Here is a 24,266-nt window from a genome sequence, read left to right as displayed (position 1 = left end):
TAGTTGGGTTGGAATTCCTAAGGCAAACCTATATTTTGCCCATACCGTATGCAGACATGCTAATAATGATGGGAACAAACGGGGCCAAGCCTTGCATTATCCCGTGCATGACCATAAAGATAGCCGCTGAGAACATCTCGGCCTTGCAGTTGAAGAAGGGGGTCAAAAGACATGAACCTACGTTCCTGGATACCCTCTGCATTGAAGATATAGAACGTTCCTCGGGTCCTATTCCTACACCCATGAAGGAGCTGCTATTGGAGTTTGAAGACGTCACGCCAAAGCGACTCCCGCCTAGGCGTATTGTGGACCATGAGATTGAGTTTGTGCTAGGTGCAAAGCCACCCGCCTGGGTGCTTTACAGAATGTCACAAACCAAACTCACTGAGTTTCGAAGACAGTTGACGGTAATGCTAGACATAGGGATCATCGTGCTCTCCATGTCCCCAAACGTGTCCCCTGTGATATTCTAAAAGAAACATGATGGCAACATACGACTCTGTGTGGATTATCGGGCTCTAAACAAAATCACCGTGAAGAACACAAGTACTCTATTCCACTAATGGTTGAGTTGTTCGATAGACTGGGTTGTGCGACGGTGTTCACAAAAATAGACCCGAAGACAAGTTATTGGCAAGTTTGGATTGCAGAGGGTGATGAACACAAGACAACATGTGTGATAAGATATGGGTCATATGACTTCCTAGTTATGCCATTCGGCTTGACTAACGCTCCAGCCACATTTTGCACCATGATGAACCAAGTCTTCCGAGAGTACATTAACGAATTCGTGGTGGTCTACTAGGCTGACATTGTGGTATATAACCAAACTCTGGAAGAACACCTATAGCACTTACGGAAGGTCCTCCTCCCATTATGGGAGCACAAATTATATGTGAAGCTATCCAAGTGCTCCTTTGCTCAAAAACAGATTGACATCCTTGGACATATCATCGAGGAAGGATGGATCAAGATGGACCAACAGAAGATTCCGGCTATCATAGATTGGCCGCTACCTAAGGATATCCATGCCTTGAGAGCGTTCCTTGGCATATGCAACTTCTATCGGCGATTTGTAAAAACTTACTCCCTCATAACAGTGCCATTAACAGAACTTTTCAAGAAGGTCACACCCTGGGATTGGGGACCAAGGCGAGCCGAGGCCTTCAACGCATTGAAAGCGGCTATGTCTAGTAGCCTCGTCTTGGCCCTCCCTGATTTGGCCAAGCCATTCGAGGTAGAAACAGATGCATCCGACTATGCTCTTGGTGGAGTCTTGCTACAAGAAGGGCATCCTGTAGCGTACGAAATCTAGAAGCTGAAGGATGCAGAGCGGCGCTATGCTTCCTACAAGAAATAATTATTTGCTATCGTTCATTCATTATGCCTTTGGAGGCCCTATCTGCTGGGAACCCCGTTCGTGGTCAAGACAGACAACAAAGTTGTCGGACATTTCATGACCCAGCCGAAGCGTAATGGTTGACAGGCCAGGTGGCAGGAACTCCTAGTGGAATTTCACTTCAACCTGGAGTACCGAAGTGGGAAGACTAATCATGTTGATGATGTGATGTTTGGCTTGAAGTATATATATTTTAGTGTATATCGCCTCATATTTTATTCTTGTTTCGTGAATTTGAGATGTTAAATGCTATGAATTATATTAATTTGAAGTGTTTTTATTTGTAGGAATGATTCGGGAGCAAGTGGGAGCAAAAGGTGCAAGATTTGAAGCTAAAACGGACAAGATCAGAAAATTGGCCAGTTTGGGCGCCACAGGCAACGCCTGGCGCCACCTGTGCCGCAGAAAACAGTATGAAAATTTTGTGGGCGCTATGGAGGGTGCCTGGCCACGGGCTGGGCGCCGGTTACGTGAAAATTCGTCCTAGTTTGCCCGGGACTCGATTTAGTCGGCTAAACCTATCCAAGACGTATAAAAGCCATCCTAAAACCTATTTTGAGAGGAGAGACGGATTTTTGAGCAAAAATACACGCTAGAAACGTTGAGGAGCAAGAACAACTAGGAATTCTTCATCCTTTTCCAGTATTTTCAATTGATTCAAAACTTATGCAATTATTTGATTACATCATGAGTGGCTAAACACCCATTGTTCTGGGGTTGTGATTAAGCCATGAATATTGTTGTTTGATATTGACTTAACCTTGATTATAATTCACCAACATATGGTTGTTTCTTCAATTCTGTGTTTAATTGCTTAATTGTCTGGCCAGCAGTTAGGTTCTATTTACTATCTATGCTATGCTTGGGAAAGTCGTGTTTAGATTAGAGAAGAATTGAAGAGAGCATGATCTTAACCCTTAGGGGGAGCGGATTTGTGGTTAGGATAGGAATATACCTAGTCACCGTGCTTAATTAAATATCGTGATCTTAATGCGTTCTTAATAGATTAATTTCATAGGAATATAGGCGTTAATCTATTGAGAATAGGTGAGTAGTACTTCGGGAGAAGGCTATGAGAGCATTTATCGATTAATTAGCAACCATGAGTGAATTATATGAAAGGGAGAGTTAATTAGAACACAATACGATTGGTGAATCGATCACAACCCTGGAATACTTGTCTCTACTGAATACACAACAATCAACTTGTTACTTGATAAATTAGTTATTATTTAGAATCATAGAATAATATAATCATATTATTGGACTTTGATTTTAGCTGGATTGAATAACAATTTTAGTGAATTAGTGAGTAGTTTACACAAGTCTTTGCGGGTTCGACACTCAACTTATCATTATATTACTTGTCGACCACGTATACTTGCGTGTGCGTTTGGGCGTAACAAGTTTTTGGCGTCGTTGCCGGGGACTTGAATATTAACTACTTGCTAGTTTTTGCTTTAATTGTTTATTTTGTCTAGTCTAATGTTACCTGATTGTTGCTCAGATCTCAGGAACTTTGATTGAATGCGTAGGGTCAGAAGCCAGGACCAACTTCAAGGCTTTGATCCTGAACCTGAGAGAACATTTTACAGGAGGCTAAGGGAAGCAAGGGACACGAATAATATTCAGCCACTTGTTCAATTTCCTGTGGACATGGCGGAGGAGCAACCCATGGCTGTTCAGGAGGTGGCGATGCCCAGCATTGCTAATGTCACCTCCAGTATAGTGAAGCCCAGGATCACTGGGCACTTTGAGCTGAAACAGAGCATGATCCAGTTACTTCATGCAAACGGGCAATTTATGGGTCTTCTACACGAGGATCCACAGCAGCATATTCTGAACTTCTTGGAGATTAGTGATACTTATATCACTAACGGGGTCACTCCAAACTATGTGAGGCTCACACTTTTTCCATTCTCTCTATTGGGCGAGGCTAAGCGATGGCTAAAGGCAGAACCAGCAAATTCCATTACATCATGGAATGATTTGGCAAGAAAATTTCTGGCAAGGTTCTTTCCTTCAGGCAAAACTGCAAAGATCAGAAGTGAGATAGTGGCCTTCAAACAGAAAGCGGGAGAATCTTTATACTCGGCTTGGGAAAGGTTCAAGGGGCTACTCAGAGACTGTCCTCATCACAATCAGACGAATGAAGTGTTAGCTCACACTCTCATAGAAGGGCTACATTCTGAAACAAAGATCGTGGTAGATGCTGCAGCTGGGGGTCAAGTGTTGGAGAAAAGCTTTGATGAGATATATGCATTATTGAAGAAATTCTCCAAGAGCAATCCGGATTGGCAAGGAGAGATGGGCAGACACACAGTGCAAAAGTCTGCAGGGGTACTTGAGTTAGATGTCGTCTCAGCATTATCAGTGCAGATTGCTACACTGACCAATCAAGTCACCCATATGAACTTGAGTATTAACAAGCAACAAGTACAACTGGTACAACAGGTTCAAGCTTTTTGTGAAATATGTGGAGAGGGGAACACGAGCGACATATGCCCTGCAAACCCAGAGTCTGTCTGCATTGTGGGTAATTCAAATAGGGGCCAAACAAATCAATATGGGAACACTTACAATCCCAACTGGAGAAACCACCCAAACTTCTCTTGGGGTGGAAACCAGGGCACTCAGAATCAATACAGGCCTCAAGCACCTCAACAGCAGTATAGACCACCTCAGGTTGAACAACAACCAAGTCCTACAAGTCACCTTGAAGACATGCTTAAAAAAATGATGGTTGAACAGCAAGCCCTCGCCACAACAGTGAGAAATTTGGAGCGTCAAATGGGACAGCTTGCTAGTGATTAAAACACTAGACCAGCTAGAGCTCTTCCAAGTGACACTGAAGCAAATCCTAGGGCGGCCCTTAATGTCGTGTCGTTGAGGAATGGGAGACAACTAGAGGAAGTTCTGTCTAAAAAGAAGAAACATGTGACTTTTAATGAGAAGCCAACCACTATTGAATCAACATCAGAGAAAGTTAAGGTTCAAGAGAAGCCAGTTGGAAAGGCGGTGGCTGAGCAACCCCCACAATTGGTTGCAAGGCCACCACCTCCATTCCCTCAAAGACTGCAGAAATTAAGAGATAATGCCGCATATAAAAAGTTAATGATATCTTGAAGCAGGTACAAATTAATATTCCATTGATTGACATCTTACAAGAAGTACCCAAATATGCAAAGTACATCAAGGACATTGTGGCAAATAAAAGGAGGCTGACCGAGTTCGAGACTGTGGCACTCATTGAGGAGTGCAGTTCCAGAATTCAAGGCAAGTTACCCCAGAAATTAAAGGATCCAGGTAGTTTCACTATCCAAATCTCGATTAGTAAACATGTTGTTGGGCGAGCTTTATGTGACCTTGGAGCAAGCATCAATTTGATGCCGCTATCTATATTCAGACAGTTGGGGTTGGGTGAACCACACCCAACAACAATTATCTTATAGTTAGCTGATCGCTCCCTTGCTCATCCTGAGGGAGTGATTGAAGATGTGCTAGTTCAAGTGGGGTCTTTCATATTCCCAGCTGATTTCATCATCCTGGATTACGAACCTGATCAGGAAGTCCCATTTATCTTGGGGCGTCCATTCTTAGCCACAGGCCGAGCTATTATTGATGTCTACGAAGGAAAGATGACAATGAGAGTGGGTGATCGAGTGGAGGTATTAAATGTCTATAGAGCACTCAAGTTACCAGCCCATTACGAAGTGTTATCCATGATCTCTGTGGTGGAAAGTGAGGCCACATCGGTAGTACCCTATATGAGCCCTGAAGATCCTGTTGAACGAGTATTTATTGGGGACGCAGAAAATAGTGAAGATGAAAGGATAGGAGAAATTGAGCAAGTGTTGGATATGTCCTGCAGTTATGTACATGGGGTTAGAAAATTTGAAAAGTTGGACTGGCCTGTCACTCTGACCCCCCTAGGCCATCTATTGAAGAAGCTCCGAAGCTAGAACTCAAGCCACTTCTAGCGCATCTGCGCTATGCTTATCTGGGGAACTCAGAGACACAGCCCGTGATTATTTCGTCCAGCTTGACCAGCACTCAAGAAGCAAAATTGCTCAGAGTTCTCCGCGAGCATAAAAAGGCCATTGGGTGGACTATAGCTGACATCAAGGGTATTAGTCCATCGTTTTGCATGCATAAAATCTTTTTAGAGGACGGACACCGCCCCAGTGTAGAGCAGCAAAGCAGATTAAATCCCATTATGAAAGAGGTGGTGAAAAAGAAAGTAATCAAGTTGCTCGATGCAGGTATCATTTTTCCTATTTCTGATAGCAACTGGGTAATCCCGGTTCAATGTGTGCCCAAAAAGGGAGGAATGACTGTAGTTGAGAACGAGAAGAACAAGCTAATCCCCACTCGCACTATTACGGGATGGAGAGTCTGCATTGATTATAGAAGGCTAAATAAAGCAACTCGCAAGGATCACTTCCCACTCCCATTCATCGACCAAATGCTAGACAGGTTAGCCGGGCATGAATATTACTGCTTCCTTGATGGTTATTCAGGATACAATCAGATTGTGATATGCCAGAGGATCAGGAGAAGACTACTTTTACTTGTCCTTATGGCACTTTTGCCTTCAAGCAAATGCCGTTTGGTCTTTGTAATGCACCAGCCACTTTCTAGAGGTGTATGATGGCTATTTTTACCGACATGGTGGAAAAATTCGTGGAAGTGTTTATGGATGATTTTTCAGTTTTTGGGTCTTCTTATGATGATTGCTTGAGGAATTTAAGCAAGGTGCTAGCCCGTTGTGAAGAGATAAATCTGGTACTAAATTGGGAAAAATGTCATTTTATGGTACAAGATGGCATCGTGTTGGGACATAGAGTATCTAGGAGCGGCATTGAAGTTGATAAAGCGAAGGTGGAGGCGGTTGCAAAATTACCTCCACCTATCTCAATGAAGGGTTCTGGAGTTTCTTGGGACACGCGAGTTTCTATCGGCGCTTTATTAAAGATTTTTCAAAAATTGCTACTCCTTTGTGCAGGCTGCTTGAAAAAGATGTAACATTCAATTTTGATGATCCCTGCCTCAACGCATTTGAGGAACTTAAAAAGAAGTTGGTGACTACTCCCATTATTGTGGCACCTGATTGGTCTTTACCATTTGAACTTATGTGTGATGCGAGTGACCTTGCTATTGGGGCATTGCTAGGCCAGATGAAGGACAAGGTGTTTTATTCCATCAACTATGCGAGTAAGACTCTTGATGGTGCACAACTGAATTATACCACCACTGAGAAGGAGTTGTTAGCTGTTGTGTGGGCCTTTGAGAAATTCCGGGCATACTTGGTGGGAACGAAAGTCATAGTCCATACGGATCATGCAGCAATCAGGTATTTGTTTACAAAAAATGAATCCATAGCTCGTTTGATGCGCTGGGTTTTATTGCTGCAAGAATTTGATGTAGAAATACGAGATCAAAAGGGGACAGAGAACCAAGTATCTGACCATCTATCATGGTTGGAAAATCACGATCACGTGGAGGAGGGTGGCCAAATTAAAGAAGTATTTCCTGATGAGCAACTTTTTGCTATAACCCAAGACCCTCCCCCATGGTACGCAGACTATGTGAATTATCTTGTGAGTGGGGTACTTCCTCCCAAAATCCAATCTAAAGCTAGAAAGTGGTTTTTACATGATGTGAACTTCTATTACTGGGATGAGCCCTATTTGTTCAAGCAATGTGCTGATCAGTTGATGAGGAGATGCATTCCTGAAAAAGAGGTAGAATAAGTGTTGCATGATTGTCACGCATCACCTTATGGGGCCATCATGAAGGAGATAGAACAGCTGCAAAGGTGCTACAATCCGGTCTCTTTTGGCCAACTTTATTCAAGGATGCCCATGCATTCATTAAGAAGTGTGACCAATGTCAGAGAACGGGAACAATCACAAGGAGGCATGAGATGCCTTTAAATAACATTCTAGAAGTTGAGCTTTTTGATGTGTGGGGAATAGATTTTTTGGGGCCATTTCCACCGTCCAGAGGAAACAAATACATATTGCTAGCAGTTGACTACGTGTCAAAATGGGTGGAAGCAATTGCTTTGCCAACGAATGATGCCATGGTGGTAGCTGCTTTTGTGAAAAAGAACATATTCTCTAGATTTGGGACTCCACGTGCTTTAATCAGTGATGAAGGGACTCATTTTTGCAATCGATTGTTGAATAACCTTCTAGCTAAATATGGAGTTCGCCACAGAGTTGCTACAGCATATCATCCTCAGACAAGTAGGCAAGCTGAGGTGTCAAACAGAGAAATCAAGCAAATATTAGAGAAGACGGTGAGTGTAAATAGGAAGGATTGGGCTGCAAAGTTAGATGATGCCTTATGGGCGTATAGAACTGCATATATAACGCCAATTGGAGCATCCCCTTACAAGCTAGTTTATGGGAAAGCATGTCACTTGCCCGTTGAACTGGAATACAAGGCATACTGGGCCATTAAAAAGCTGAACATGGACCTTGAAGCTGCAGGCGAGAAAAGACTTATGCAGTTGAATGAGTTAGATGAGTTTAGGCTGCACTCTTATGAAAATGCTAAGCTATATAAAGAAAAGACAAAAAGATGGCATGACAAGCATATCAAGCCGTGTCACTTTGAGCCAGGCCAACAGGTATTATTATTCAATTCTAGGCTACGGCTGTTCCCTGGAAAGCTAAAGTCGAGATGGTCAGGTCCGTTTGAGGTGGTGAGAGTCACGCCTTATGGTGCAATCGAGCTGCGAGCTTTAAATAGTGAGAGGAAATTCTGTGTGAATGATCATAGAGTCAAGCATTATTGGGGAGGAATGATTAATCGTGAGAAGACCAAGGTTGTACTCGCTGGTGAGTAAGCAAGACTCTGCGTCGTGCCGCGACATTAAATCAGGCGCTTGTTGGGAGGCAACCCAATTTTTACCGCTTTTCTAGCTTAACTTCTTAATTTTTCTTTTAGAATAGGTAGAGTATTGCATTTTCTTTATAGGTAAAGAATTTTTAGATGTAATGGTGTAGGACGTGTAAATTGGGTATATATAAGGCTCGGGGGATCGGAAAAAAAAATTAAAAAAAATAAAAAAATTCACGTGAACAGCGCCCAGCGCTACCTGGGGCGCCAAAAACAGTGTGTCCAAAAACCCCAGTGCCAGGCAGGACGCCAGGCGCCAAGCTGGGGGCTGCCAGGTAAGTTTTCTAATTTTTTTATTTCGTTTTTATTGGAGTCTAAACCCATACCCATTTAACCCAACCCATATACCCATTAACACTAATACTAACACTCATATCCTTTCCCAAACCCACCTAAACACAAACAACCCAACCATTCAAAAGCTGAAGCAGTGAAATTCAAACAAAAAACTCGCCTAATGCTACCCGCTTCCTCTCCCAAACCTCACGTAAATTTCCCTCAATTTTTCTTTCTCTCTTGCACCCTTTCTCCAGGTATGTTCTTCTTCTCCTCATCTATTTCTTATGTGTTTTAACTAGTAGATAAACATAATACCATTCCCAAGAGCCCTAATTCCCCATAGTTTTCCTCATGTAATTCTTATAAAATTTTTATGGTGGGTAATGTGTTTTGGTCGACAATTGTGTGTTTGATGTGTATACGGAGTAGAAAACTAGAATTCCCTCTACTTCGTTGAAAATTGGGAGGGCTACCATGTTCCACCATTGTTGAGTTATGAGAAGACACTTCATGCCCACATTGTGTTTGTTTAAATGCTTGAAAGAGGATTTTTGGTGCCCGGTGAAGTCTGAGTAACCAGAGGAAATTGTGTATGCATTCGGGCTAAGTGTGGGGTGTATAGGGATACTTTTACATACTAGGGGATGTGGTTTTGATGAAGAACATGTTCTTACACCATTACTTTTATATGTTGTATGTTGTAGAATCTTCTAAGTTAGCCTAATTTAGTATAATCTAGTATTTGTGAAAGGTGCATTCCATATGCCTTTTGCTTACCTTATTGAGAATTCACATTGCCATGATCACTCATTATTGTGTAGCATGGGGAAGTCTTGAGTACCCATGGCTTTGAGGTGTAGCACTTGTACTTGTGCCTTAGGTTTAAGTGTGGGGTCATTTCATAACTTGCACGACAACCTGAGGCATATTTCTCGCACTATTCTTACATTCATGTTTACTTGTGTTGCAGGATACTATGACTCGTGATAGTGCTAGCAAAGGCAAAGGCATTGGACGGTCCTCCACCACTTCTCCTGTGCCCAAAAAGCGCAAGCAAGGTGAAAGCTCTTCACGGCAGCCCAAAGGCAAGCAGGTCGCCGAAGGATCTCAGCCCATGCCAACGAGGAGGCCTCGTTTGGATTTGGCTCATGATGAGGCTATTGCTTGGCACAGGGACTTCGTGCCGTTTGGTCGGTACATTTCTGAGATGGGGATTAACATCGAAGCCTTAGGGAGGAAATTTCCGGAGATACTTGACAGGCTGCGATCTCCGCACGAGGTGACGAGAGTCCGTGCGTAGCTACTATTATGCTTGAGTCTAGGTAGTCTAGGGCCCAAAAGCATGCTTTACTTGTAATATTTGTAACCTTTTTGTCAGCTTAAAAATTCTTAAAACATATCGAACGTATAAATAAATTGCTAAAAGGCTAGACATCATTTCTTGACTTTTAATAGTGAAGCTTGCCTTTTCCTGAATAATTGCTACTTGATGAATTCTTGATTTGACTGTTTGAATGTGTTTGTCTATTGTGGAACGGGCCGAACTCTTTAGTAGATTAAATAGATGCATCTATGGTTCGCGCCATTTGACCTTCTGGCAGTGCACAGTTTAAATATTTGTTGGATCGGAGCCGTACGACCTCGGCATGATTTGCGCATGCTTGTATTGCTTGCCTTGAAATTCATAGATGTTAATATTTGTTTCTCCCTAGCCTGAGATAAATGCATAAATGATGAAAATGAATTTGGGAATTTCCTATAAACTAAAGAATGGTTTACTTGCCTCATGTTATTTGAGTTATAGTCATTTTTATGAAATTCCTCGATTTACTAAAGTATTGGTATATTATCATTGGACCACTAGTAAGTGTCGAAGTCGACCTCTCGTCTCTACTTCTTCAAGATTAGACGGGATACTTACTGAGTACACGTTGTTTTTGTACTCATACTACACTTGCTGTGCATTTTTGTTGCACAGGCACATATATGTCTAGTGGCCTAGTTGGGCACGGAGGCATGGTTGATACGGAGACATAGGTGAGCTGCACCTCTCGAGACGACTCGCAGCCAGCAGAGTAGAAGACTCAGGAGTGATTACTGCCCTTCGCTTGACAATGAACGCATCAAGAGCAATGTTGTCTTGATCTTAATCATCACTAGACCTCATCTCAGGAACATGAATGTCCAAGGGCTCAACAACAAAGTGTGGAGAAGGTGCAGGAGCAGAACTGACCTGGGAGTGGGAAGCTTGACCTCTTTCCTCCGGAGAGGGGTCAGGTCCTTCACGAGAAGGCCTAGTAGTTTCTGTTGGTGCAGAGCCTTCAAAAAGAATCATGGCTTCTTCTTTCACTAACCCCTGTGTCTCATTCCTCTGAGACTTGGGTACATCAGAAACCACCTCATGCAATATGCCATTTGCAGATACAATAAAAATGGTCGCGACGGTTTCATCCTCTAGAGGCTCCATGGACATCACAGAATCTGAAGTAAAAGTGGCGGAAGGTTGATCAACCCTAGCCCCTGAAACCTCTACAAACTTTAGAACTTTACCCTGTTCTCCACTTTTGCTTGGTTGGTGAGACCCTCAGTCGATAGAGACGAAGGAGCATCGATTTTAGGGGTTTGTGAGTGTCACGACCTAAAATCCACTAAGGGTCGTGATGGCAACGGACACCGCTGTCAGGCAAGCCAACCATAAATACTTAATTAGATTCTCGTTTAAATAATTGTGAAAACTATGATTTTTCTTCAATTTGGCTAGTAAAAGATAATCTTTACAAAATAAATAAAAGAATCTTTAGAAGTTAATACAGAATACCCTATAATCATCCCAGAACCCGATGTCACAAGTCCATGAGACTCCTCTGAACTTTGACACACTGGAGTTGGCTTTCCAAACTTGCTCACAAAGGGTTACTTTGAGAGTTTTCTGGTATGAGCATTGCCCGGGGTCCCTGAGGCGCTTGGAAACTTTGACACACCAGGATACTATAGGGTGCACTATAAGGTTATGGTATTTTTGGACTGGTTGAAGGCATGGTCTGCCAGGTTTATCCTTTGGGCCTATATTCAGGATCCCTATAGTTGTAGCAATTTCACTTCTGTAATTCATTAATAATGTTGGTCTGTAATAATAACTTCTTGTAAACAGATATTGGGGAAATTAGTAAAAGGGAGGGATTCTTATACATATCCTGTTGGGAAAGGGTAGATACCATGCCTATAAGTTGTTATAATATTTGTTTATTTAGATATCATGCCTATAAGTTGTTACAATGTTTGTTCATTTAGACATCATGCCTATAGGGTTAAAACACTGATCCTGCATTCTAGATAACATGCCTGTAAGTTTGCTGCGATGTTTGCTTAGATACCATGCCTATAGGTTGTTACAATGTTGTTTATTTAGATACCATGTCGATAAGAGTTTTTTTAATTAATCCGTCCTACTGGTAAGTTTGAAAAGAATCAGCTTCTGCATACTACAACAACAACAACAACAACAACATACCCAGTAAAATCCCACTAGTGTGGTCTGGGGAGAGTAGAGTGTACACAAACCTTACCCCTACCCCGAAAAGGGCAGAGAGGCTATTTCCAGGAGACTCTCGGCTCAACAGGAAAGGCAATAATATCAGAAAAGAAATAAGAGAAAAGACATGTAACAATAACAGATACCAGAAAGAAAATAACCACAACAAATAAGTGAAAGGACAATAACACAAAACTATGCAAAACACCAATGTGAATACAACAAAGACCGCTAACAAACCTAACGAAACTCTAATAGACTACCCGGTACAAAGAGGGAAGAACTCTCGACTACCCCCTAGCTTGCCACCCTAATGTTCGACCTCCACATGTTCCTATCAAGAGCCATGTCCTCGAAAATCTGAAGTCGCGTCATATCCTGCCTGATGACCTCGCCCCAATACTTCCTAGGCCGCCCTATGCCTCTTCTCGTACCTGCCAAAGTCAACCGCTCACACCTCCTAACCGGTGCATCTAGGCTTCTCCTCCACACGTGTCCAAACTATCTAAGCCGCGCTTCCCGTATCTTGTCGTCAACGGGAGCCACGCCCACCCTTTCCCGAATATCTTCATTCCGAATCTTATCCAGCCTAGTGTGCCCACACATCTGTTACACCCCAAGGTTTCATACATGAGAGTACGTCGTAAGTCATTCATGTAAGCTCGAAAATGAGATTATATTTGGAAGCAAATAAAGTAAATTAATTATGTTAACGTGGAGGTTAAAAATATTTAAGATCATTAGTACCAAGTAGCAAGAGGGTTTGAAGGCTTAGAAGCTAAACGAATTGAAGAAAATAAGTTTCGTCGAAAGTCGACAAGATGGAATGTTTTACCATGTACTTTTGGGATGATACTAGGGTTATTAACATTATAAGGATATTATTTTATGAGTTGTTTTAGTCGTACGATAGTTGGTGTTATGTTTTGAAGTCAAGCAAGTTGTGGAACAAAAGTTGGAAAAAGGTCATCACAAGTTCCATTCATAAATGTGCTGAAAATTAGGTCAAATGTAACTGAGTTTTTCTCCCAAAATACTTGGTATTAGGGGATGATCTACCTATCAAATTAAAGATATATGAGTCTAGTTTCCAACGCATTTAATTTTTCATCTATACGACATCGGAGTAGAGAGATATAGGCATTTTTGCGAGACTGCACAAGCTGCTAGGTGACAAGTAGGTGTGTCACCTACTTGGTTAAATGATAGCCCAAAAATAGGAAATATTGGGTCGGCCAAAGAGACCATTTAAAGGGTTATCTCCTGCAATATAACCCTCATTATATATCACAAATAACCAGACCTAAACCCCTGCAAACATCCTCCCAAAAATTATCCACAAACCCTAATCGATTTTCCCTCTCTTTCAAGTTCTAATTGGGGGTAAAACCTAGAGTTTGAAGAACCAAGGGAAGGGATGAGTTATCCAACAAGTAAGGTGACTTTACTGCTCTGTTTCATACATTTATTCTGTTGTGAATTCATGGTAATTCGTTCTATACATGTAAGAACTCACGGGACGGTAATCGGAAGCCGTGAGTTCGAGTTATTCACTTGTAGCGGACTGTTTTGTGGACTGTTTTGTGTTGCTGTTGGGCTGCGTGTTTCACTACTGTTTTGTGGAGTTTTGGAGGAGGAAGGATGTGGAAAAACACCATATAGATGTAGGGTTGTGGGCTGGTAGTTCTTCGTAACATTTCCGGGTCGTTTGACACTACTACGGTGGCCGTCGTATGTATGAAGTGATTAGGTTGTGCGTGGACTGATTTGGGAGGCTCAATATGATTATTATTGATGTTTGTTTGGGCTGTTTTGTGATTGTTTGGAATTGTGTGAAGTCATATATATAGGGGAGGTGCTGTCCGTTTCATCATAAAATAGGTTGTGATCGATACATAATAGTTATGACGTTTGAATGATAACTACAGTATTCGTTTCTCTTATTGTAGACTAAGGAGTCGTGAAAATTGCATAGCTTGAGATTGGGGCAGTATATACAAGGTATGTTAAGGCTCTTCCTTCATTCTTTTGGCATGATCTATAGTGAAACGAACGTAAACGATACGCTATTTCATAATGAATCTACTCCTAGCAACTAAGGTTGTCCATGTTGTTCTTTCCTTACAAAGTTATTCCAAGAAAGTATGTATGATCCTTGAGTCCTAGTGAAGTTCATATTGATGGTATGATGTCCATAATGTTAATCGATGGTGCAATGACCTTATGTCACTCCAAAAGGTTTAGAACGTGACTCCATGAGTCCAGCATGCATTATATATGTATCTATTTTACTCTACCGAGCCGCGATATAGTCGGCCGGGTATGGCACCTATTGTGCAACCACTGATCAGTTGGGTTTACCGAGCTCCACGTGGCCGGGTACGTTTTTACCAAGTCCTCTTTGAGGCCGGGTATGATATGATGATGATGATGCCCACAGAGGCGTATGTTTTTAAAAGTTTATGTATATATATGTATTATGCATTTCGTGTCAGTAGCCCCCAGAGGCACTCAGATGTTACAGGTTGTATCTCCTCTACCTCTCTTTACATTACTCTTCTTATTTATGCTTTCCTGCCTTACGTACTCGGTACTTTATTCGTACTGACATCCCTTTTGCCTGGGGACGCTGCGTTTCATGCCCGCAGGTCCCGATAGACAGGTTGACATTCCTCCTAATAGGCTATCAGCTCAGCAAAGGTGTTGGTGTACTCCACTTGCTCCGGAGTTGCCTATTTGGTCAGTATGCTTTGGATATGTATTGATCGGTATGGCGGGGCCCTGTCCTGACCTTTATGATTTTATGTACTCTTAGAGGCTTGTAGACAGATGTCAGGTGTATGGATACTTGTATGGCTTTTTCGGCCTATGTCTTGAGTTTACAAATGGCCATGTCGGCCTTATAGGCCCGTATGTCACATGTATAAGTTTGTATATCATATTCGGTCATCATATGTTGAGTATTCCCTTATGTTTTATTCTTGTTATCTCATGACATGTTTTCTATCTCATTTACCCTTGATAGTATGATAAGAAAGATATGTTACGTTGGTACTCGGTTGAGTAAGGCACCGGGTGCCCGTCGCGGCCCTTCGGTTTGGGTCGTGACAGAAGTGGTATCAGAGCAATTCTGTCCTAGGGAGTCTACAAGCCGTGTCTAGTAGAGTCTTGTTTATGGGTGTGTTGTGCACCACACTTATAAGCAGGAGGCTACAGGGCATTTAGGACTGTCACTCTTTCTTCTTACTCTAGATCGTGTGGTAGAGCTCAGTAAAGAATTCAAACTTCTAAATTCTTTTTTATTCGTAATATAATGATACCTACATCGAGAAAGATAGTTGGTTAGAGATTGAATATGGCTCTGGAAGAGCTGAGTTAGAGGAACTCGATTTTGCATCACACTGATGATGAGTAAATGTAAGTTCTTCAACAAATCATGTGTCTACTAATATGTGTGAGCTTCTTGAGAAGCAGCCCCAAGGCATGGATATCTATCCACCCATATGGTAAAAAGCAACAAGAGAATCAGAAGCTAGATACAAGTTTCAACAAATAAAAGAAGTAAGGTGGCGAAGGTTACGAGGTACCAGCTAATGAAGGTTCAGTATTTACAACTCAGGCAGAGAAATACATGCATTTTGAGTTACCTTGAACAGTAACAGAGTTATATACAATTGAGCACACCCATCTCAATTATGCCCTATGGGAGCTGACAAATATAATTTAAGAGAATGATGTAATATGAGGATCAACCTGGGATTAGTGTAACCAAGATTGTTATCATTATCTAACATTTCCTAAGGGTACGGTAGTGCAGATGTGGTAATAGATCTCCTTGTGAGACACCATGATGGTGCAATCTAGAATAGTACATTCAGATATGAATACTAGGATGTCTGGAAAAATTTAGGGGAGTGGCACTGGAATCCAAAAAGGGATAAATATTTACCTTAGTATGACTCCCGCCCCTAGAGAGAGAGAGAGATAGAATTTTAGGCATCCCGAAGAGCCAGTGAGATGAAGCAAGGGGAGCTAAAAGTGAAAGGACGTTTTGTTGAAGTTTTCAGAATAAAGTGATAGATAGAAATATTAGTCGGAGGATAAGAAGAGAGTAAATGAAATATTATGAGTAAGATGTGATAAATCGGTGATAACGGTAAATCAAAATATAACAGAATGATAGAGTCTATAGTCAAGTTAAGGAAAAGAAAAAAGGTGGCAGGCCTTAAGACAATAATAAAGTATAGGCCAAATGTCATATCCTCATTTCGAGAAATAAGTTGGTGAGTCCAACGCGATTACCAGAAGGCTAAATTAGACCCCCGTAGTAATAGAAATTAGTATGGTCTAGTAAACAAGATAGAACCGAACATGAATTAGGGACCGGAGGATTTGATAATAGTCGACATCGTGAGAATTTCAGAGATCGTGTTCCAACAGTAATAGAATAGACAACATACGAATAACCTTTGAAGGTCATTTAGGAAGACGCTTTCCTAAAGCAAGCACTTTGAACAGAGTTAATATTAAGGGACTAACTGTGCCAGTTACACTAGGTGTCACCTTCGTACGTAAGAAATTTAGTTATCCCTGGTACAAAAGGTTACCATAAGGCGATTAAGGTTAATTGATAATGTTAAAAGACGCCAAAGATGAAGAGGTGAAACATCTATAGGTAGATCGTCGTAGTACTAAATTTTAGTACTTCCCTAAAGGGGAAAATATGGTGTGATATGGTATTAAGTCGGAGTTAAGCAGTTCAGGTAACTATGGAATGGTAAAGGAAGAATGTGGTAAAAAGGATAAAATAATGATGTTGCATTTATTCAGTTCCTACAGATATGTTGCGACTCCAGAACATTATGCAAGCACGACACCGGGGAGAGGCAGTAAAAGTTTCCGGCCAGGATGTTATTGATAAATAAGTGTGAATGGACACTTGATACATCAGGAGCTAGTGTCGAAAGGTAAGTTAAGACAGAGGATATATCCCAAGAGAGATTATGCAAAATATATATATGAGAATGGAACAACGAGTAATTAGTAGTTGATTCAGGAAGAGCCCGGTTATGGCTAGACAAGAGGTCACAGATAAATCAACAGATCATGCAAGATAAATCTAGTGAACCGCAGCATAGTGAATTCAGTCTCGTAGATACGAGTCGCAATCATTTGAAAAAAAATTTCAGATAGGATTTGAGGTAGTTAAAGGTACCGTTTAAGGTTTATGAACATAAGAGAGAGTGCCACTAAGGAGACAATAAAAATTTGAGCTTAGAAGTAACCCTACGAGCACAAAGGCACAAAGTTATGTAACTAAGGATTATTATAGGCGAGTAAGAACAACAAAAATTTCCTTCGGGTGTACGATATAACAAGCTCAGAACCTTACAAGAGCCAGAAGGTCTCCCTAAGTACTACAACGAAAGACTAGCTGAGGAAATAAGGAAGAAGGTTTCCACCTAAGCATAGTGAGCTAAAAAGTAAATGATCTTGTAACAACAGTCTCACTACAATATTGTATACACTCCATAAGAAAGTGGCACCTATCGTGGCTAATGAATGGAAAAAAAAATCAAAGGGGATGTTTGAGATCATATGAGGTACAGGAAATTACAGTATTCGTGGGCAAAAAGACAGGCCAAGTATTCATGCAACAAGTGATAGGACGACCAGCAAAAGTAATTGCTTACATTTAAGGACAACTGAGAAGGCACGAAAGGAAATTTATGGTGGTAGCAAGTTTAAGGAAGGTTGCGAGTAGTATAAATAGATCGGTGTAGGTCCTAAAGTAAAGTATTGTAGAGCAACAAGGTTTTAGGTAGATAGGAGTAAGGATGTGAAAAGGTGAGTGAGAAGGTGACGAGAATATGTATGTCCTTGGGATTAAACCCATCAAAACAAGGGAGCTGATGATTTCCATATGTAATAAAGAGCTCGGTACAGCCTGAATGAACACAAAGGAGTCTAAGACTAGGTGCAGTTAGAAGAGATGGAATGCTGCCCTGGCAGTAGAATAAGGGTGTAATTGTGATTGATAAGAGGATGACGCTTAGGCCTTTGATTGAGTAATGATTTAACGAGAAAGGGATTTTATTAATTGCACGGATTAGAATACCCCCATAAGATGAATCGCATTGGGATGCAATGAAATATGGTTATTGAAGTATAGTATTATCCCTAGGTGGATCAGGAAAATCACTTCAGATGTTCCTCGATAAGATGTGAGCCCTAGTGATAGTGTATTACGTGAGAGGTTACAAGTTATCAGTGATAGATTATATTTCAACATTAAGGTGAATAAACAATAGATGGGTACAAGTTCCAAAGTACAAGATGAGATTTGTTTGTTATTCTTAAGATGAATAATAATGAGGAAGCACTAAAGGACTTAGATTTATACATATAGGATAAGCAGCGAAAGAGTAACCTGGAGTTGGGTAGCAAACCTCGGTAATAATAAACCGAAGTAAGTTTTATGGTATAGTATAACCTACCTAGATGTAGTAAATCCATATAAGGATATCAAGGCTATGAAACAAGAGATAGCAATAGTCTTAAGTTCGATAAAGTACCAAGCGAAAGACATCAGTACACCTATAGATGCCTAGAGGGACAGCTTGTCATAATTCTGTATATGTTCATAAAGTGAGGCTTAGAGATTGGTTAAAAGATGGAGGAAAAAGGGAAGACGAGTCGCTAGGCACTCATACAATGACACAGTCGTACATACTGCATGACATAAGGTAGCAAATGTTACGATGTTGGAAAAATTCCGACCACATGTCGTGGTATGAGAAAGAAGCCTAAAGGTGGGAATACCCTGGCCTTTGCATTTATTTACAGAACAGTTTCCTAGATGTCAAGGACAATATTAAAGAATTCTTAAGAGCTACAGGTTATGAGACTGATAAGCGCATTAATCAACATTCGAGGACGAATGTTCCAAAGGGGGGAATGATGTTACACCCCAAGTTTTCATACGTGAGAGTACGTCGTAAGTCATTGATGTAAGCTCGAAAATGAGATTATATTTGGAAGCAAATAAAGTAAGTTAATCATGTTAACGTGGAGGTTACAAATATTTAAGATCATTAGTACCAAGTAGCAAGAGGGTTTGAAGACTTAGAAGCTAAACGAATTGAAGAAAATAAGTTTTGTCGCAAGTCGACAAGATGGAATGTTTTACCATGTACTTTTGGGGTGATACTAGGGTTATTAACATTATAAGGAGATTATATTATGAGTTGTTTTAGTCTTACGATAGTTAATGTTATATTTTGAAGTCAAGCGAGTTGTGGAACAAAAGTTGGAAAAAGGTCATCACAAGTTCCATTCATAAATGTGCTGAAAATTAGGTCAAATGTAACTGAGTTGTTCTCCCAAAATACTAGGAAGTAGGGGATGATCTACCTATCAAATTAAAGATCTATGAGTCTATTTTCCAACGCATTAAACAGTTCATCAATACGACATAGGAGTAGAGAGATATAGGCATTTTTGCGAGACTGCACAAGCTGCTAGGTGACAAGTAGGTGTGTCACCTACTTGGTTAAATGATAGGCTAAAAATAGGAAATTTCGGGTCGGCCAAAGAGCCCATTTAAAGGGTTATCTCCTGAAATATAACCCTCATTATATATCACAAATAACCAGACCTAAACCCCTGCAAACATCCTCCCAAAAATTATCCACAAACCCTAATCGATTTTGCCTCTCTTTCAAGTTCTAATTGGGGGTAAAACCTAGAGTTTGAAGAACCAAAGGAAGGGATGAGTTATCCAACAAGTAAGGTGAGTTTACTGCTCTGTTTCATACATTTATTCTGCTGTGAATTCACGGTAATTCATTCTATACATGTAAGAACTCACGGGACGGTGATCGGAAGCCGTGAGTTCGAGTTATTCACTTGTAGCGGACTGTTTTGTGGACTGTTTTGTGTTGCTGTTGGGCTGCGTGTTTCACTACTGTTTTGTGGAGTTTTGGAGGAGGAAGGATGTGGAAAAACACCATATAGATGTAGGGTTGTGGGCTGGTAGTTCTTCGTAACATTTCCGGGTCGTTTGACACGACTACGGTGGCCGTCGTATGTATGAAGTGATTAGGTTGTGCGTGGACTGTTTTAGGAGGCTCAATATGATTATTATTGATGTTGTTTGGGCTGTTTTGTGATTGTTTGGAATTGTGTGAAGTCATATATATAGGGGAGGTGTTGTCCGTTTCATCGTAAAATAGGTTGTGGTCGATACATAATAGTTATGACGCTTGAATGATAACTACAGTATCGTTTCTCTTATTGTAGACTAAGGAGTCGTGAAAATTGCATAGCTTGAGATTGGGGCAGTATATACAAGGTATGTTAAGGCTCTTCCTTCATTCTTTTGGCATGATCTATAGTGAAACGAACGTAAACGATACGCTATTTCATAATGAATCTACTCCTAGCAACTAAGGTTGTCCATGTTGTTCTTTCCTTACAAAGTCATTCCAAGAAAGTATGTATGATCCTTGAGTCCTAGTGAAGTTCATATTGATGGTATGATGTCCATAATGTTAATCGATGGTGCAATGACCTGATGTCACTCCAAATGGTTTAGAACGTGACTCCATGAGTCCAGCATGCATTATATATGTATCTATTTTACTCTACCGAGCCGCGCTATAGTCGGCCGGGTATGGCACCTATTGTGCAACCACTGATCAGTTGGGTTTACCGAGCTCCACGTGGCCGGGTACGTTTTTACCGAGTCCTCTTTGAGGCCGGGTATGATATGATGATGATGATGCCCACAGAGGCGTATGTTTTTAAAAGTTTATGTATATATATGTATTATGCATTTCATGTCAGTAGCCCCCAGAGGCACTCAGATGTTACAGGTTGTATCTCCTCTACCTCTCTTTACATTACTCTTCTTATTTATGCTTTCCTGCCTTACATACTAGGTACTTTATTCGTACTGACGTCCCTTTTGCCTGGGGACGCTGCGTTTCATGCCCGCAGGATCCCAATAGACAGGTTGACATTCCTCCTAATAGGCTATCAGCTCAGCGTAGGTGTTGGTGTACTCCACTTGCTCCGGAGTTGCCTATTTGGTCAGTATGCTTTGGATATGTAATGATTGGTATGGCGGGGCCCTGTCCCGACCTTTATGATTTTATGTACTCTTAGAGGCTTGTAGACAGATGTCAGGTGTATGGATACTTGTATGGCCTTGTCGGCCTATGTCTTGAGTTTACAAATGGTCATGTCGGCCTTATAGGCCCGTATGTCACATGTATAAGTTTGTATATCATATCCGGTCATCATATGTTGGGTATTCCCTTATGTTTTATTCTTGTTATCTCATGACATGTTTTCTATCTCATTTACCCTTGATAGTATGATAAGAAAGATATGTTACGTTGGTAGTCGGTTGAGTAAGGCACCGGGTGCCCGTCGCGGCCCTTCGGTTTGGGTCGTGACAACATCCATCTCAACGTCCTCATTTCTGCTACTTTCATCTTCTGGATATGTGAATTCTTGACTGGCCAACACTCAGCTCTATACAACATGGCCGGTGTAACCACCGCTTTATAGAACTTACCTTTGAGTTTCGGTGGCATATTCTTGTCACACAGGACTCCAGACGCTAACCTCCATTTCATCCACCCCACTCCTATACGGTGCGTAACATCCCCATCGATCTCCCCATCTCCCTGGATAAATGACCCTAAGTACTTAAAACTTTCTCTCTTGAGGATGAACTGTGAGTCAAGCCTAACTTCCACATCCGCTTCCCCCGTCACGTTGCTGAACTTACATTCCACATATTCTGTCTTAGTCCTACTCAACTTGAAACCTTTAGACTCTAGAGTCTGCCTCCATACCTCCGGTCTCCCACTAACGCCACCTCGCATCTCATCAATCAGAACTATATCATCAGCGAACAACATACACCATGGCACCTCTCCTTGGATATGGTGTGTCAGTGCATCCATCGCCAGAGAAAATAAGAATGGGCTGAGCGCAGATCCTTGGTGTAATCCCATAACCACCGGAAAAGGCTCTGAGTCACCTCCCACGGTCCTAACCCGAGTCATAGCTCCATCATACATATCCTTTATCGCCCTAATGTAAGCCACCGGCACACCTTTCACCTCCAGACACCTCCAAAGGACGTCCCTAGGGACCTTGTCATATGCCTTCTCTAGGTCAATAAACACCATATGCAAATCCCTCTTCCTATCCCTGTATAGTTCCACCAACCTCCTGATAAGGTGGATAGCTTCCGTAGTAGAACGGCCCGACATGAACCCGAACTGGTTTTCCGATATAGACACTGCCTTCCTTATCCTCATTTTCACCACCCTCTCCCAGACTTTCATGGTATGACTTAGTAACTTGATACCCCTATAGTTGTTACAATTCTGGATATCCCCTTTGTTCTTGTACACCGGAACCATTGTACTCCACCGCCACTCATCAGGCATCCTCTTTGTCTTGAAGATAACATTAAACAGCCCAGTCAGCCATTCCAAGCCTACCCTACCCGCATATCTCCAAAACTCTACTGGAATTTCGTCAGGTCCGGTCGCTTTTCCCCGACTCATCTTACCCAGCGCACCCACGACCTCCTCAAACTTAATGAACCTACGATACCTAAAGTCTCGGTGACTCTCAGAGTAACCCAATTGCCCTAACACGATGTTTCCATCCCCCTCTTCATTCAGAAGTTTATGAAAGTACGACTGCCATCTTTGCCTAATCTGAGCCTCTTCCATCAATACTCGACCGTCCTCATCTTTGATACACCTCACTTGATCCAAATTGCGAGCCTTCTTTTCTCTCGCCTTGGCCAATCGAAATAACTTCTTATCCTCTACTTTGCCCCTCAGTTCCTCATAAAGCCGACCAAAAGCAGCAGTCTTAGCCTCGGTGACCGCTACTTTTGCCTCCTTCCTAGCCTCCTTATATCTTTCTCTGTTCGCTCTCCTTTGATCCTCGTCGGTGCTCTCTACTAACTTAATGTACGCCGCTTTCTTGGCTTCTACTTTACCTTGGACCACGTCATTCCACCACCAGTCGCCTTGGTGGCCGCCATAATAGCCTTTCGAAACTCCCAATACCTCTCTTGCTGCCTCTCTAATACAGTCCGTCGTAGCCATCCACATAGCGCTAGCATCCCCAAAACTCTTCCAGGCACCCATATTTGTCAGCCACCCCTCCAACTCTTGCGCATTATCCTTAGACAAAGCTCCCCACCTGATCCTCGACGGACCCCGTACAAACCTCTTCTTCCTCTTCCTCAAAATACTAAAGTCCATCACTAGGAGCCTATGTTAAGTTGCGAGATTCTCACTCGGGATCACCTTGCAATCCTCGCACAACCCCCTATCACACCTCCTGAGGAGGAGATAGTCAATTTGAGTCTTAGCCACCATACTCCAGAAAGTAACCAAATGTTCCTCCCTCTTCGGAAACATAGAGTTCACGTTCACCAGCTCAAAAGCTCTAGCGAAATCCAACAGTGAGGTACCACCCCCGTTCCTATCACCAAAGCCGAAGACACCGAGCACCTCACCATAGCCACCAGCAGACGACCCAATATGACCATTGAAATCCCCTCCTATGAATAGCTTCTCCGTCGGCGGAATACCCCGCACCACCTCATCCAGCACCTCCTAGAAGCGCCTTTTTACCTCCTCGTCCAAGCCCGTTTGCAGCGCGTAAGCGCTAATGACATTCAGAGTGCTCCCTCCAACTACTACCTTAATCGCCATCAATCTGTCATTCACCCGTCTTACCTATACCACCGACTCTCTGAGCTCCCTGTCCACCAAAATGCCCACTCCGTTCTTGCCCTTCATGGCTCCAGAGAACCACAATTTATACCCGTCTAAATTCTTCGTCTTCGATCCTGCCCACCTAGTCTCCTGCACACACGCTATGTTGACCCTCCTTTTCTAGAGAATCTTCGCCAGCTCTATAGACTTACCCGTCAATGTCCCTATATTCCACGATCCAACTCTTAACCTACAGGCTACCTTGTTCCCTTTACCCCCTTTGGGCCCCGTCCCACCCCCCGACCCTTGCCATACCCCCCTCCCCACTATCCGACCTCCCCTAGGACATGACCCTACTCTGCCATTACAAACCACAGTCTCTATA

General features: G+C 42.1%; 1 protein-coding gene and 1 pseudogene across 1 annotated transcript; both read left to right on the top strand.

Annotated features, from left to right (window-relative positions):
• Positions 1-242: 242 nt before the first annotated feature.
• LOC109212430 (uncharacterized mitochondrial protein AtMg00860-like) lies at positions 243-1,315 on the top strand. The gene is made up of 2 exons (XM_019376082.1): positions 243-407; positions 932-1,315. The coding sequence occupies exons 1-2, from the start codon at positions 243-245 to the stop codon at positions 1,313-1,315; spliced, it is 549 nt and encodes a 182-aa protein (XP_019231627.1).
• Positions 1,316-6,211: 4,896 nt separating this feature from the next.
• Positions 6,212-9,887, top strand: LOC109212429 (annotated as a pseudogene).
• Positions 9,888-24,266: the final 14,379 nt, after the last annotated feature.

This window comes from Nicotiana attenuata, unplaced genomic scaffold (genome assembly GCF_001879085.1).
Source record: "Nicotiana attenuata strain UT unplaced genomic scaffold, NIATTr2, whole genome shotgun sequence".
In the NCBI taxonomy this organism is placed as follows: domain Eukaryota; kingdom Viridiplantae; phylum Streptophyta; class Magnoliopsida; order Solanales; family Solanaceae; genus Nicotiana; species Nicotiana attenuata.
Note: the sequence above shows the minus strand (reverse complement) of the source record. Positions and strands in the feature narration are given on the sequence as shown.

What these genes read in the sequence shown, in the direction of transcription:
- LOC109212430 (XM_019376082.1), top strand. Translation starts at nt 243, where the DNA reads ATGAAGGAGCTGCTATTGGAGTTTGAAGACGTCACGCCAAAGCGACTC. An exon ending in AGTTTCGAAGACAGTTGACG is followed by an intron (nt 408 to 931) that starts GTAATGCTAGAC and finishes GCTCAAAAACAG; the next exon opens with ATTGACATCCTTGGACATAT.